Raw genomic sequence first — 13,683 nt, 5'->3', positions numbered from 1 at the left:
GATTGGGATAATTGGGATGGGAGTGTTGGAGACAGTGCGATTGGCACAGGACAGAGCGGAGTTTAGGGCTGTTGTACATAGGGTTGCTATGAGTCGCAGGTGACTTGACGGCACATAACAACAACAACAACAATGTGACTGTGGACAAATAATTTCTCTTCTTCAGCCAGTTTCTTCACCTTAAAGTGGGGTCACGTTATATTTTCACTCATTGCTGCCGAGGTGGAACTGACTCGTTGCTGACCCTCCAGTGGGCTCTCAGAGCCCCTAAATCACATGGGAGGAGACTGCCTATCTTTCTCCTGAGAGTCAGCTGGTGGGTTCGAACTGCCTGCCTTTGGATTGGCAACACAAGTCCTTACCCACTAGGCCTCCAGAGCACTCTTAGAGATCATATTATCTCCCATCTACAGCTATTGAGATGAGTAAAGTAGGTAATACAGAGAGAGCATCTGGTACATGGGTATATTCTTGATCCTCATGAGTTGTTGTTAACAATGCTCATTTACTGTAAGGCTTGCAATCTGAGCCTGGCTTTATCTCACCAGTCATAGCCAGGTGCCTGCAGCTCTTTAACTCTAGGCCAAACACCAAAACCAAACCCCTTGCCATAAAGTCAGTTCTGCCTCTGCGACGGTGTCAAACAGAGTAGAATTGCTCCACGAAGTTTTCAATAACTGGCAGCCTAGTGGCAAGAAGCTGCACTGCAATCCCGAAGGCACGTGGTTCAAATCCACCAACTGCTCCGTGGGAAAAGGATGGGCAATCTCCTCCCATGCAATTAACTGCCTCTGAAAAGCCATGGAGGGGTCAACTAGGGGTTGGTTCTGACTCGATGGTACAAAACAACAAACCTTTTCTAGAGAAGACTGCCTCACCTTTCTCCTGCAGAGCAGCTGATGGCTTCAAACTACTGACGTTTTGATTAGCAGCCAGTGTGTAACCCCTGCACCACTATGGACTGCAGGTGATACAGATTGACCTCATAGGCTTAGTGTCTCTGTAATTTAGGCTCTAAGAGACATGTTCTCGCCACTTTGCCACAGTCTCCACTGCTCCCTAATGCTAATCCTTACACTGTCACTCACATTTCTCCCTGCCACTGCCCTACTCAGTCCCCTGTAGCAACTCCGTGAACTGCAGGCTTGAACAAGCTAGCCTCAGAATCCCAAGCACTTGAAAAGGTAAGGTTTCTTCCTTGCCTCTCCATCTTGAAAAGAGCCTCGTGTGTTCTCAGAGTGGTCCTCCTAGAATAATGAAAACAAAATCACAGGAGCTCCCTGTCTGATGAACAGAATGCTATTAAAAACGTAGCAGCCAGTCATTTGTGGGTACTGCCCTGGGCCTGGCCCTGGGGGCCAATGTTCTCACACAGCATCAACTTGATGCATCGATTTGAGGAAATCATGATCATTTCTAATAACACAAGCATGGCCTAATTAAACACGGTTTGAAAGATAGGCTCCTTCCCCCACACCCCCAGATAAAAATAGAACTTTTTAAAAGCTCACAACCTTTACTCCCTCTTAGACACCAATCCCAGGGTATGAGTCTGTTCTCTGGTCTGAGTGGCACTCCTTAATGAAGGTGTTTGGAAAGTGGCTTTGGGGGTTTTCTGATACAAAGGTGGTTTCACCCTACAAGTATCTTTAATCGATTTAGCATTTGAGGCTAGAGCCCAGCTGATTCCTCCCCTCAACTGAAACATACAGCTTGTACAACCGTACATGGCAGCCTTCCTCAGAGATTCCCCTGGCCAGTCTGTCACTCAGCTAGCCCAGACATTCATTCTCCCCTAGGAGTCCTCACAGTAGACACCCCGCCACTGTTCGTGCACTTCTAGAGGTGCTCAGTGCATCCTCTCCAAAGACAGCTCGTTAGCAGCCCTCCCTGTTAGAAGGCCCCTCCAAGCTCTGAGCTGGGGTCTGTATCTCTGGAGTTTTTCTCCACTCTTGGCTCCCTCTCTACCTCTGGACTCACACAGAGTCCTGTTTCTTCATTTCTGTCTGCTCTTAAACCACCAGACCCTCCCTGAGGGCCAGCCCCCCTCAGCTCTGACAGTGCCTTCTACCCGAGCCGAGCAAGCTGGCACTGGCATCTTGAACCCCTAAACTTCTATCACTGTAACCTTGCTCAATTTCCTTCTTGTCTTCCCATAAACAGACGTGTGCACACAGTCCCTCTAGGGAGTAGACAGAGCCCAGCAGGATTTGTTTGCTTCTCTGCAGGCGTGTATCCTGGCTCCATTGCCCCCCATAACGGACTGGCATCGGGGATCCTGCCTGCCACGCACGATGTCCCATCCAGGCACCACCCTCTGGATGCTGCTAGTCACCACCACCATCATCTGTCCCCTCTGTCCACGGCCGAGAGCACCAGGGAAGGGTATGTACACCAAGCCAGTCCTCCTGTGGGGCAGTAAATGGACACTCCTGCGGGAGGCAAGCAGGACAGTTGTCCCGCACACCCTCTGATTGTCTCGACAACGACCACTGTTTCTGAAGCACAATTCTGTGAGGGCGGTGGGATTGGCACTCAGGCTTAACTGCTGCCTCATCTCATCCCCCCTGGGGAAGGCTCTGGAAGATGCTGCCTCAACTCCCTAGATCCGGAGCAGCCACTGCCAAGCTTCTCCCTGGCTCAGGCCGTCCCTTTGGTGACCAGACTGCACACTGCCTACTCCAGAGATGCTGGCCTGAGTCTCACCTCCATCCCTGGCTACTTCGGCTATAACAAGGCTGCCCACCCCATTGGGAATTCTCACAGAAGGTCACTGGGGGTCAGGGTGGGGCAGCCTCTTCCTGCTTTCAATGTGGTTCTCATTGCGGCCACTTAGTTGGCTGGAAATAGTGAATGTGTTAATTGCTGCCCCCACCCCAGGCTGCTAAAATCTGTTTTCTCTGCAAATAGGCAGAGGAAGGCCTAGTAGCCCCTCCCGCTGCCCTTCCATGCCCTCTCTGCCATGTTTGCTTATCACTGGCAAGGACTTGATTGAACTTGTCCCCAAGTCTTGGTCTCAGGACCTGCCTCCCACCCTGTTTCTTCCTTCCCAAGGTTGAATGAAGCCTTGGCCTTGGATTTGACCTGCCTATGCATGGCCCTAGACCAGCCTCATCACCAGACTCGTGCTCCTAGCTGGGTCATCCATTCATTTTCATTCAATGTACAAATTTTTAGCCCCAGAGTCAGGCAAGTTCTAAACCCAGAGTTTATTTCAGCCTTGGAGGAAGCTCACTGTGGAGAGGCAGTAGATGGACAGACCTGCAGAATCTGTTCACTTGAGCGGAGCCGGGGGGCTGAGGGGGCAGGCAAGAAGCAGAAGATGTCAGAGAGGGGATGGCCAAGTAACGAGGTTGGGAAGAAGGAAACTTATATGGGTCAATTCAGGCATAGATCTTGTGCTTTTTGGGGAAACCTGGATTATCATGTGGGGTAACAAACTGGATTGAGTTCATCAGAGGCAGCTCACAGAGGCTGTAACACAAGCCTGTCCTGAAGGATGTCAAAAATTATATGGTCAGGTCCTGGGACAGGGACTCCATTGCTCTGGAGCAGATGGAATGTGGGGTGCATGACCACACCTTAAGCCCTGGTGCCAGGGGTGTGAGGAGGAAGAAACACTCAGAAGGTATTAACCAAACAACAACCATTGAGCCAGAGTCAACTCATAGCTGACCCTCCAGTGAGAGTTCAGAGGCTGTAAATTGTATGGGAGGTGACTGCTCATCTTTCTTCCACAGAACAGCTTTTGGATTCGAACTGCCTGCCTTTAGGTTGGCAGCACAACTCCTTACTCAAAAAGCCACTAGAGCTCCCTCTGAAAGTATTAGTAAAACAGGATTGATAAGATCTAAGGTTCCCTGAGCTCTGGTGGCTTAGTGGTGAGGAAGTGCAGTGCCAATGCAAAGGCTGTCATTGTTGGGTGCCAATGAGTACAAGCCATGGCTACCCTATGAACAACCGATCCTCACCCTGGCCTCTCCTGCACTGTCTTTATCATCAATGAGCCCTTTGCTGCAGACACTGTATCAGTCAATCTTGTTGGGGGGGGGGGTGGAGTCTTTTCTTTCAGTGACTCTACTTTTCCAAGAATGTCCTTTTCCAAAGAATAGCCTCTCATAACAACATGCCCAAAGTATGTGAGACGAAGCTTTGTAATCTTTACCTCTAGGGAGCACTCTAGCTGCACCTTCTCCAAAGCACATCTGTTTGCTCTTCTGGCCGTCTGTGGGATGTTCAGTACTCTTCTCCAACACATGGTTCAAAGGCATCAATTCTTTTTCTCTCTTCCTTATTCACTATCCAGCTCTCAGATGCATAGCAAATGTTTGGACTGTGGTTTAAACCTGATGCACCTTAGTCTTTAAACTCACATCATTGTTCTTCAGGACTTTGGAGAGATCTCTGACAGTAGACTTTTCCAATTCTAACCATCTCCCAGTCTTCTGACTGCTAGTACCCAGGGTGTTGTTGTGGACCCTAGAAAGATGAAACTGCTGACAATTTCAGTCTTTTCTCCATCTGTCATGATGTTGTCTATTGACCCAGTGGAGAAAATTTTTGTTTTCTTGATTTTGAGATGCAATCCATATTGAAGGCAGGATCCTCTGCCGCAGATCCCTCAGGTCCTCTTCTCTTTGAGTAATCAAGGTTGTGTCACATGCACAACACAGGTTCTTGATGAGTATTCCTCCAATCTTGATGCCACACTGTTCTTGATAAAAGTCCAGCTTCTCGAATGATTTGCTCAGCACCCTGACTGAATAGGTATACAGAAAAAATACAGCCCTGACACACACCTTTCCCAGTTTTAAGCCACACATAGCTCCCAGACTCTGTTTCAAACAGTGTCTCGGTCTACATACAGATTTCTATGAACATAATTAGGTGTTCTGGAATTACCATTTTTCTCAGTGGCAGTCATAACCTCGAAGGCCTGCTGGAGCAGTTCTCCTCTACACATGTGGAGCCTTTACTAAGTTAGAATCCTTCCCATGCAACTAATAACAGTGAGGAGAGAAGGAGGCATCAGGGATGCTCCCTCCCTGTGGCAGAGGCACCATCCACAGGGCAGCGGGAGACAACAACTGTAAGTGTAGGTAGAGCGCCCTCATGAGGCAGCCCAAAACAAATAAAGGATGAGTAAAGGGACTCAAGAAATCCTGTCTCTGCGGTGGGCATTAAAGTACTGTCCTGGGGAGATGGTGAGGGCCAGCTACACGACTTGGCATTGTGTATGTCACCCAGTACAGGTTCCACCAAGCTTAGCCCACAGCCGGCTTGCTTACCCACTGGCCTGTCCCACTCGGCCTGTACCCTCTGCTGGCCTGAGCCATTGCCTGCCGGCCGCCCACACAAGTGCCAGGCAGGTTTACTGCAGCGAGAGGCAGAGTGATGACAAGAGAGGGGACCCCCAACCTGGCCGCAGCCCCTGGCCCTGGGGGCAGGAGCACAGGACACCCCACACAGCCCTGCCTGCAGTGGGGCGGCAGAAGTGCAGGCCCACACGCCTGACACCAGCCTGGCCTGGCCCGCTTAAAGAGGTTTCTTTTTTCATCCCCTGAGGACTGGGGGGTGGGAAAGGGGGGCCTTTAGCCTTTTCCTTTCCAGCCAAAGTCAACAGGGAACAGCCCCTCGTGGCCCCAGCGGTTTGCTAGGACGTTTAAACAGTTTGACAGAATTATCTGATTCACTCAGAAATATTCTAAGAGGGCCTGACTTCATGACCAAATTTATTTACCCTGGCGCGGAGAAGACGCCATGCAGGGTGGATTTTCCTGGGCCCCGTGCGAGGTATGAAGTGCTCTGTCTGCCAGGCCAGTGAGGTTTTATATTAATTTTTATAGGTTCCAATTGAAGCAAGAAGTATTTGATTTAGGAATCATTTTCATGACTCAGAAGAGGGCACAGGGCAATTTTTTTTCTGTCTTCTCATGGGGTTCAGGTAGAACAGCCCCTCCACCTCAGTGTCTGCTGTGAATAGAGCCGGGTTCTGTCTCATTTCACTGGCTGTGAAGGTGGCAAATATGGATTTCTGGCAGGTTCAAGACAGGAAAAACAAACTCTGAAAATGCATGTTTTTCTCCCTTCAGCTCTGGTTCTCCTTAATTCTGCAGCGTTGATCCCTGGGTTTTGTAGCAGAGTGATTCAGAAACCCACTTGTTAGCATATATTAGCCATTTGCCATGTGCCAGCTAGAAAGTTTGCCACAGGGCCAGGGTGGAGATGGGAAGGGACAAGGCAGGCAGGCAGCAGCACTCCGAGGAGAAGAATCCTCTCTCCCAGCCATGCCTCAGCCCAGCCTAAGCCAAGAGAACTGATTATCAGGACGTGTGGCTTGTGTACAGGCCTCTACGGTTTACAGCAGTGTTGTAAACCCTGTCCAGAGTGGCATTGTGAGATGGGGGGGGGGAATCACAAAACACACAACACACAACACACCCACTGCCACTGAGTCAGTCTCAATTCATTGCAACCCTCGTGGACACAGTAGAGCTGCCTTAAAGGGTTTCCATGGCTTTGAACCTTCTAGAAATAGGCTGCCACATCTTTCGCCAGTGGACAGGTTGGTGGGTCTGAACCACTGACCTTCCTGTTCACAGTCCCTTGCCTAGCCAGTGTGCTACCAGGGATCCCCATGAGCGTGAACTCAAGATTTGATGAGTTCGTTCACATAAAGAGTCTGATGTGCCCTACCTATCATGTGTTGGTTGCTAGCCCAGTGGCCAGAGTCACAGCTTGGAGGCCACCTTCCCCCTGCACTCAGCGAGCTCCCAGACATGTTGATGGTGGCAATGCAATGAGGGCTGGGGTCAGGGAGGGTTCTCTCTCATGGCACAGGGAACAGAGAGGAAACCAAGGGAGCTGCAGACCTGGAGCCCACCAGCCTGTCCCAGATCTTTTCCTGGTTGAGGTAGCCTCATCCAGGGGGTTAACACCTCATGTCTCAGAGGCCGGGTTTGAGTAACATGCTGGAGCTGTAATACACATGGATGGTGCAGTGAATCCACAAACTCCAAGAGAATGGAGACTCTTGAGTAGAGACTCTGACTCGCCCTCGGCTTTTCTCTCTCCCACACTCTTCACTTCACGTTCTTATGGGTTGTGGGCCTTCAGCCTGACCCCAAGAGCCTTCAAGCCCAGCTGACCTCAGGGTGGTTTTGGTCTGTAAACAGGAGCACAGAGGAAGATTGACAACCTGCCGACTACAGTCCACTCAGCACGATTGGGCCGAGACAGGCTGAGGGTGACCACATACTCTTGTTTCAAAGCATGAACTTCTAGAGCCTAAAAGTAGTCCTGCATCCCTTTCAGTCAAACTCTGTATGAAAGAAGGTGGTGAGCTGATCATCACAGGAGACATGCAAATGGTAGAAAGATGCCCAGGTATGGCGACCAGAGAAAGTTACTTAAAATACACTCTGCAGGACAAAGTGTATTTGTCCTAACGTGGACCCGACAATCTGATAATCAGACAATGGTGATGACTCATGATGTACCAGACCCTACACTGTAAGCTGTGTCTACACTGTTTTAACATCACACTAACCCATAAGGTTGGTGCTGTGAGGCTGGGCGTAAGTGGGACAATAGCTCTGAGCAGTCATGGTTTTCAGATCTGCTGAAAGGACACTAGAACTGCTGTCTCGAGCCAGGAGTAAATAAAGTGAGGGCTCCATGAACAGCACCTGTTAGTGTTGTGAATATGCCCCTGTTAGCGAGTGAACGGTCTAGGCTCTTCCTCCGGGGCCAGAGTTACACACCCAGAGCTAGAGTGCTGGACTTCCGTGAAGCATGGAAGGGAGCGGGCGTTTAGCCCTTGCAATAGGAGTTCACTGTAGAATTCTCATTGTCTTCCACGCAGACGACTTGGGTCGGTTCCCAGGAGATGCATGTCACGTGCAGTCGCAGCTACCACACGTCTGTCAGCAGAGGCTTGCCTTTGCTGTGATGCTGAACGGGTTTCAGGAGAGCTTTCAGACTAAGACTAGGAACAAAGGCCTGGCAATTTACTTCCAAAAACCAGTCAATGAGAATCTTATCATATTGTGATCCACAACCAATTACAGGAATCATACAGGACAGGGCAGCGTTTCCTCCCATGGCACATGGTGTCATGTGCTGGGACTAATTCAGAGGCGGCTGAGAACTGCAGGGTGCCAGGTGGTGAAGAAGCAATGTTGTGAAGAAATCAAGGCTTAGAGACATTAAACAGTCTGCCCAGTTGGGATTTGAATATATCCTACATACTTGGTCAGTTTTTCTCTTTGTATGAAAATATCCTAGACACTTGGTCAGTTTTTCTCTTTGTATTCTAAAATGTAGAACATTTTAACATTTCTATTCCAATCTGAGGAAGGTCTGGTGTTCTAGTATTATGGAGTTGCACTTCCATCCCAAAGGCACGTGGTTCAAATCGGCCAGCTGCCCCATGGGAGAAAAATGGGCTGTCTCCTCCCGTGGTATTTACTGCCTCTGAAAACCTGCTAGAGGATCCGCTCTGGGGTTGGTTCCAACCCAGTGATATATAATAACATTCCGGTTTCATCATGCTCTAACAACAGTTTCCTCTTCTAACAGCACTGCCAGAGTTAAAGTAGGTGGGCTTTTGAGGGCTGAGCAACTCCTCCCTGGAGGGGGACAAGCAGAGAAGCCATGCCTCTGGCCCTGAGAGCCCCAAGGCCTTGCACATTGACACAATCTCTGCTTTCTAGCTTGGGACCTGGCCTCCTCTCGCCCCTGGTCAGTCCACTGAAGGAGCTCAGGCCACCTCCGCTGCCACCGTCCTCCCAGAGCCACTCCCCAGGAGGCCAGCCCTTCTCCACACTCCCCAGCAAGCCTCCCTACCCACCTTTCCAGAGCCCGCCGACCGCACCTCTGCCCAGCCCGCAAGGTAAGCTCTGGCCTGCAGCCTGGCTGCCAATGCTCATGACTGTCAGGCCCCAGCAGAACAGACATCCACCTGGGACAGGCAGGTGGTGCTCAGAGCTGACGGTGAGACAGCAAGGGTCACCACTGGAACCCAGACACAGACCAGCCAGGAGGGCATCCTGGTGAGGTTAGTTCTCAGGAGTGAGGAAGTCTGTCCCATTGACAGGAAGTCAGAAGTCAGCAGGGAACAGCACCGGGGAGGAAGGCTGGTACTAGGAGAACAGTGAGTGACCGGGAAGGAAGCCGGTTGTCCCAACAGTCCACAGCCCCTTCTCAGTGTGCTGACACCGGCCACAGCCGACCTAGCCTGGTGCAAGCACGGGAGGCCACCTCAGCTGACCCCTTGGCTGGAACCGAGCTGGGAGCAGCCCAACCTCTAGCACACTTCCATCTCCGGGATCTGCTTCCCTCAGCCACGCCTACACTGGAGGGCAGGACCCTCCCGGACCAGCACAACACTTGGGACAGTCCCCTCCTGCCCTAGACCTTTCCTTTGGTTAACGCAGCCCCACGGCCCTCCGCAGGTTACCAGGGCAGCTTCCACTCCATCCAGAGTTGCTTCTCCTACGGTGACTGCTACCGGATGCCCGAGCCAGCAGCCAGCGCGAGTGGACTGGCTGGGGAGGCCCACAACTTCAACCCTCTTCGCCCCAATGGCTACCACAGCCTCAGTGCACCTTTACCTGCCACAGGTGAGCCCCTGCCTGTCTCCCTTCCCTGTCCATCTACAGACAAGTAAGCGTGCTCAGTGTTGGCACACATGGGCCAGTGCAAGATCAAACTACCTGCACCACCATCCAGCTCAAGCTGGACTTTCTAGTTGTCGTGGGTCGCCCTGAAATAATATCTCAGGTAGGACAAGTAGCTATATCCACACTCCCCTGCCAGGGCTCCTCTTTGCCTCCCTGTCACCTGACTGTCAGCCTGGCATCCAGTCACCTGGATAGCAGACTCAGCAACTATGCCTCCAACTGCCCACACCTTCCCTACCAAGCCCCAACTGTCACAGGACAGAAGCCAGACCAGCATGGTGGTAGAGCCATGGGGCCTCAGGAGCAGTTGTGCCCCATTGTACAGATGTGGAGACTGAAGCCTGTTTGCCTTCGGCCACACAAGTTTGTGACAACAGTCCAGGAACAGGGCCCTTTAAGCAAGGGATGGGCCTTTTCACCTCTTTTAGATCTAGGGTCTTCTGGACAGTAACCCCACCCGAGAGATGGTATATACAGTGGGTAAACCAGATATCTCGAGAGCTAGATAGAGTGGATTCAGGCCGCAAACTCCCCCAGTTACCAACAGTGTGGGTGTAGACAAGCGTAGACCAGTGTCTTGTTCTTTCTGAACGCTTTACTTCTATGGCATGAGATAATGAATCTCATTCCAGGAGACAGTTGTGAGGCCTCAGTGAAATGACAGCGTTGTTCAACGCAATACGTGCTCGATGGATGTGATTTTTTTTTCCCTCTGGGCTTCTTACCCTTCGTGGGGGAAAAGGGAACCTGAAAGGGTGAGGGTGGACCTGGGGTGGGATCAGCCCTTGAGAGCAGAGTTATAATAACCTGCCCCCACACTTTGCCTAGTTCCCAAAATTCTGCCTCCAAAGTTATAGCTCTGAGTGGTAGACTCCCAAATCAACGCAGGCCTGTGTCTCCTGCTTTCTTGCCCCCGCAAAAAGCGTTAGATCTAGATAGAGTTCTTATCTCGAGAGCTAGATAGAGTGGATTCAGGCCGCAAACTCCCCCAGTTACCAACAGTGTGGGTGTAGACAAGCGTAGACCAGTGTCTTGTTCTTTCTGAACGCTTTACTTCTATGGCATGAGATAATGAATCTCATTCCAGGAGACAGTTGTGAGGCCTCAGTGAAATGACAGCGTTGTTCAACGCAATACGTGCTCGATGGATGTGATTTTTTTTTCCCTCTGGGCTTCTTACCCTTCGTGGGGGAAAAGGGAACCTGAAAGGGTGAGGGTGGACCTGGGGTGGGATCAGCCCTTGAGAGCAGAGTTATAATAACCTGCCCCCACACTTTGCCTAGTTCCCAAAATTCTGCCTCCAAAGTTATAGCTCTGAGTGGTAGACTCCCAAATCAACGCAGGCCTGTGTCTCCTGCTTTCTTGCCCCCGCAAAAAGCGTTAGATCTAGATAGAGTTCTTATCTCCTGAGCCCCATCTACCAGCTCTCCCATCAAGAAGAGCTGAGAGTGGACCAGGCCCACCAAGGCTCTGTGAGGAGGGACCCTGGGCCTGCAGAGTGGGGGCCAAGAGCTGGAAAAGGAAGCCAGGATGACCTCGTGCCTCAACCCTCTCCCCCTTGCCCACAGGCTACGACGCCCTGACGGAGGCCCCATGCCCAGCGCTGCCCCCACAGCCACCTGAAGACATGGTCTCCAACAGCCCTGAGGACTGCAGTTTCTTCCCCAATGGGGCCTTTGACCACTGCCTGAGTCACATCCCCTCCATCTACACCAACACCTGAAGGGAGGCTCCACCCGTCCTCTTCCCTCGGGCTCTGCTCCACCTTCGTGCCACCCTGACCGTGTGCCCAGCCAGGCCGTAGTGCCCACCCCACCCCGGCTGCCAGGCTTCCTGCCACGTGAGCGGGCTCCCCGCCGGTTCTCGGAGGTGCTGTCAGGATCCGGGACCCGCGTGGCACTTCTTGGGTTGTGCCTTCTGTCTCTCTCCACTCTGGTTTTGAAATCACAGACCTCGTGTATATAAATGTATAGAACTTGTTTCCCGTCCCCCTGCCAGTTTTATATTTTTGGTTTTACAAGAAAAACATTAAAAACTGGAAATGACACAGAGGACTAGTTTTGCTGTGTGATTCAACCTAGAGACGGCCACTAGGAGCGCCTCATCTGAGCTGGGAGCCTGACGGGCTCGAGAGGCCTGAACCACATGGGGACCAGCTCGGGCTTGGGACTGGACAGTGGGCAGGAGACGTGCACCCACTGCACCCATGGCCTCCAGGTGCATACGGTGGGCCTCACAGACGCCATCCTTAGGACAAGGCTGTGAGGTAGACTGCAACCTGTGAGGAAGCTGTTGGAGGGTTTGGAACAGGAGGGTGGTATTTGATTTCTATTTTCTAAAGATTTCTGTAGTTGTTCCTGGAGAGTGGATGATGTGGGCGGACAGGAGATAAGCATACAAAGAGAGGAGTTAAGTGGCTTGCCCCAGGCCCTACCAAAACCTAAGCCCCAAACCGAAACATCTACACAAACTCAGCAGGTGTAGAAAACCAGCTAACAGCCTGACTGGGCCTTGGGCTCTGGGTGAACCAGAGATGACAGGAGGGCGTAGCAGACCTCTGCTGCATGGTGACCCCATGTTTTTAGGGCTGTGACCTTTCATGAGTAGAGTGTCAGGTCATTCTTTGGAAGAACCTCTGTGTGAGTTCAAACCACCAGCCCTCCAGTTAGCAGTCGAGCACTCCTGCCACTCACAGACTCAACTTGGGCCCCAGACCCACCTGCCCCAGACCTCTACTTGCTGCACCAGCTTCACAGATGGTGGGAATAAGCTCCCAGCCAGACCTCGGCTGTGCCCTGGGTAACAAGAAATGTGCTGGAAGTGTGGGCAAGCCTACCGGCTCCAGCTAAGTAGCTTCCCCTACAGCTTGACTGGGTCAAGGGTGGCATCCTTGATCTGGAAAGCCTGGCCCACACTGAGCGGGCTAGAACTGGAATAGACAGCCAGTTCTCAGGAGACTTAGGCTCACACGGGTCCGGCTCCCTGCAGACTCCTGCTCCAGCCACCAGCACCACCTACAGGCTTACTGGCAATTGAGTAATGAGGGGGGAGAGAGAAAAAAGAGAAGAAAAGGAGGGGAGGGGAGGAGAGGAGAGGAGAGGAGGAGAGGAGAGAGAAGAGAGAAGAGAAGAGAAGAGAAGAGAAGAGAAGAGAAGGGAAGGGAAGGGAAGGGAAGGGAAGGGAAGGGAAGAGAGAAGGAGGAGGAGAGGGAGGGAGAGAAAGAGGAGGGGGGAGAGAGAGAGGAGGAGAGGGAGAGGGAGAGGGTGAAGGAAAGGGAGAGAGAGAAGGAGAAGGAGAACGAGAAGGAGAAGGAGAAGGAGAGGGAGAGATGGTGTTTACGGCATACTTGCTGTGTGCCAGGCCCTCCACACATGATCCTGCCCTGTCCTGGGGAAACAGCCCCAAGGAGAGGACTTGTCAGCAGCACCAAGGATACAAGCCCAGGTCAGAGGGACTCCTCTGTACCACACAGGTGGGTTAGGTGGGCACAGCGGGTCACAGAGAGGGTGAGAGCCATCCCCCTCGAGAGCTCTGCTGGTCTGTAACCCATAGAGCATTGTGCTGTACACTTCTCTGGTAGTTCGAACCCACCAGTAGTTCCCAGGAAGAGAGATGGGCAGTCCCTTCCCATGTGATTTACAGCTTTAGAAACTCAACAGAGGGTCAGCTAGGAGTCAGTTTTTACTCAAACAGCAGTGAATTTTAGTTAGTTTGAATCAACCCTTGCTCTATAGAGAGGGAGGCTGAGCTCAGATCGCTCAACCCAGCAATGAAAAACAAAAGGACTTGAGTCATGATAATGCTGTCTCCCTCCAGGTCACTCACCTTGTGCTGGGCCTGGGAGGCCACATGTGGGCAGCACCCAGGGCTGCCTTCCCTTGAGCTCCTCACTGGTTCCAGCCTGTGAGAGCAGAAGGCCACACCCTTCTACTGGAGGTCTCAGGTCAGGCCATTCCCTCCACCCAGCCCATGGCCTCCAGGTTCTCAGAGCAGCTCGCTC

At 51.9% G+C, this 13,683-nt stretch overlaps 1 protein-coding gene across 1 annotated transcript in view; it reads left to right on the top strand.

Moving 5' to 3' along the window:
• Positions 1-11,406, top strand: part of GLIS1 (GLIS family zinc finger 1) — a 429,609-nt gene extending 418,203 nt beyond the window's left edge. Inside the window, exons 7-10 of the mRNA XM_006879701.1 lie at positions 2,229-2,385; positions 8,715-8,893; positions 9,456-9,623; positions 11,252-11,406. Coding sequence (XP_006879763.1) covers positions 2,229-2,385; positions 8,715-8,893; positions 9,456-9,623; positions 11,252-11,406 — 659 coding nt within the window. The remainder of the gene's footprint in view (positions 1-2,228; positions 2,386-8,714; positions 8,894-9,455; positions 9,624-11,251) is intronic.
• The last annotated feature ends 2,277 nt before the right edge of the window (positions 11,407-13,683 follow it).

The sequence above is a fragment of the Elephantulus edwardii genome, unplaced genomic scaffold (genome assembly GCF_000299155.1).
Source record: "Elephantulus edwardii isolate Elephantulus edwardi_28Jun2011 unplaced genomic scaffold, EleEdw1.0 scaffold00005, whole genome shotgun sequence".
Lineage (NCBI taxonomy): Eukaryota > Metazoa > Chordata > Mammalia > Macroscelidea > Macroscelididae > Elephantulus > Elephantulus edwardii.
The sequence above is the reverse complement of the archived record's forward strand: the minus strand, read 5'-3'. Positions and strand labels throughout refer to the sequence as shown.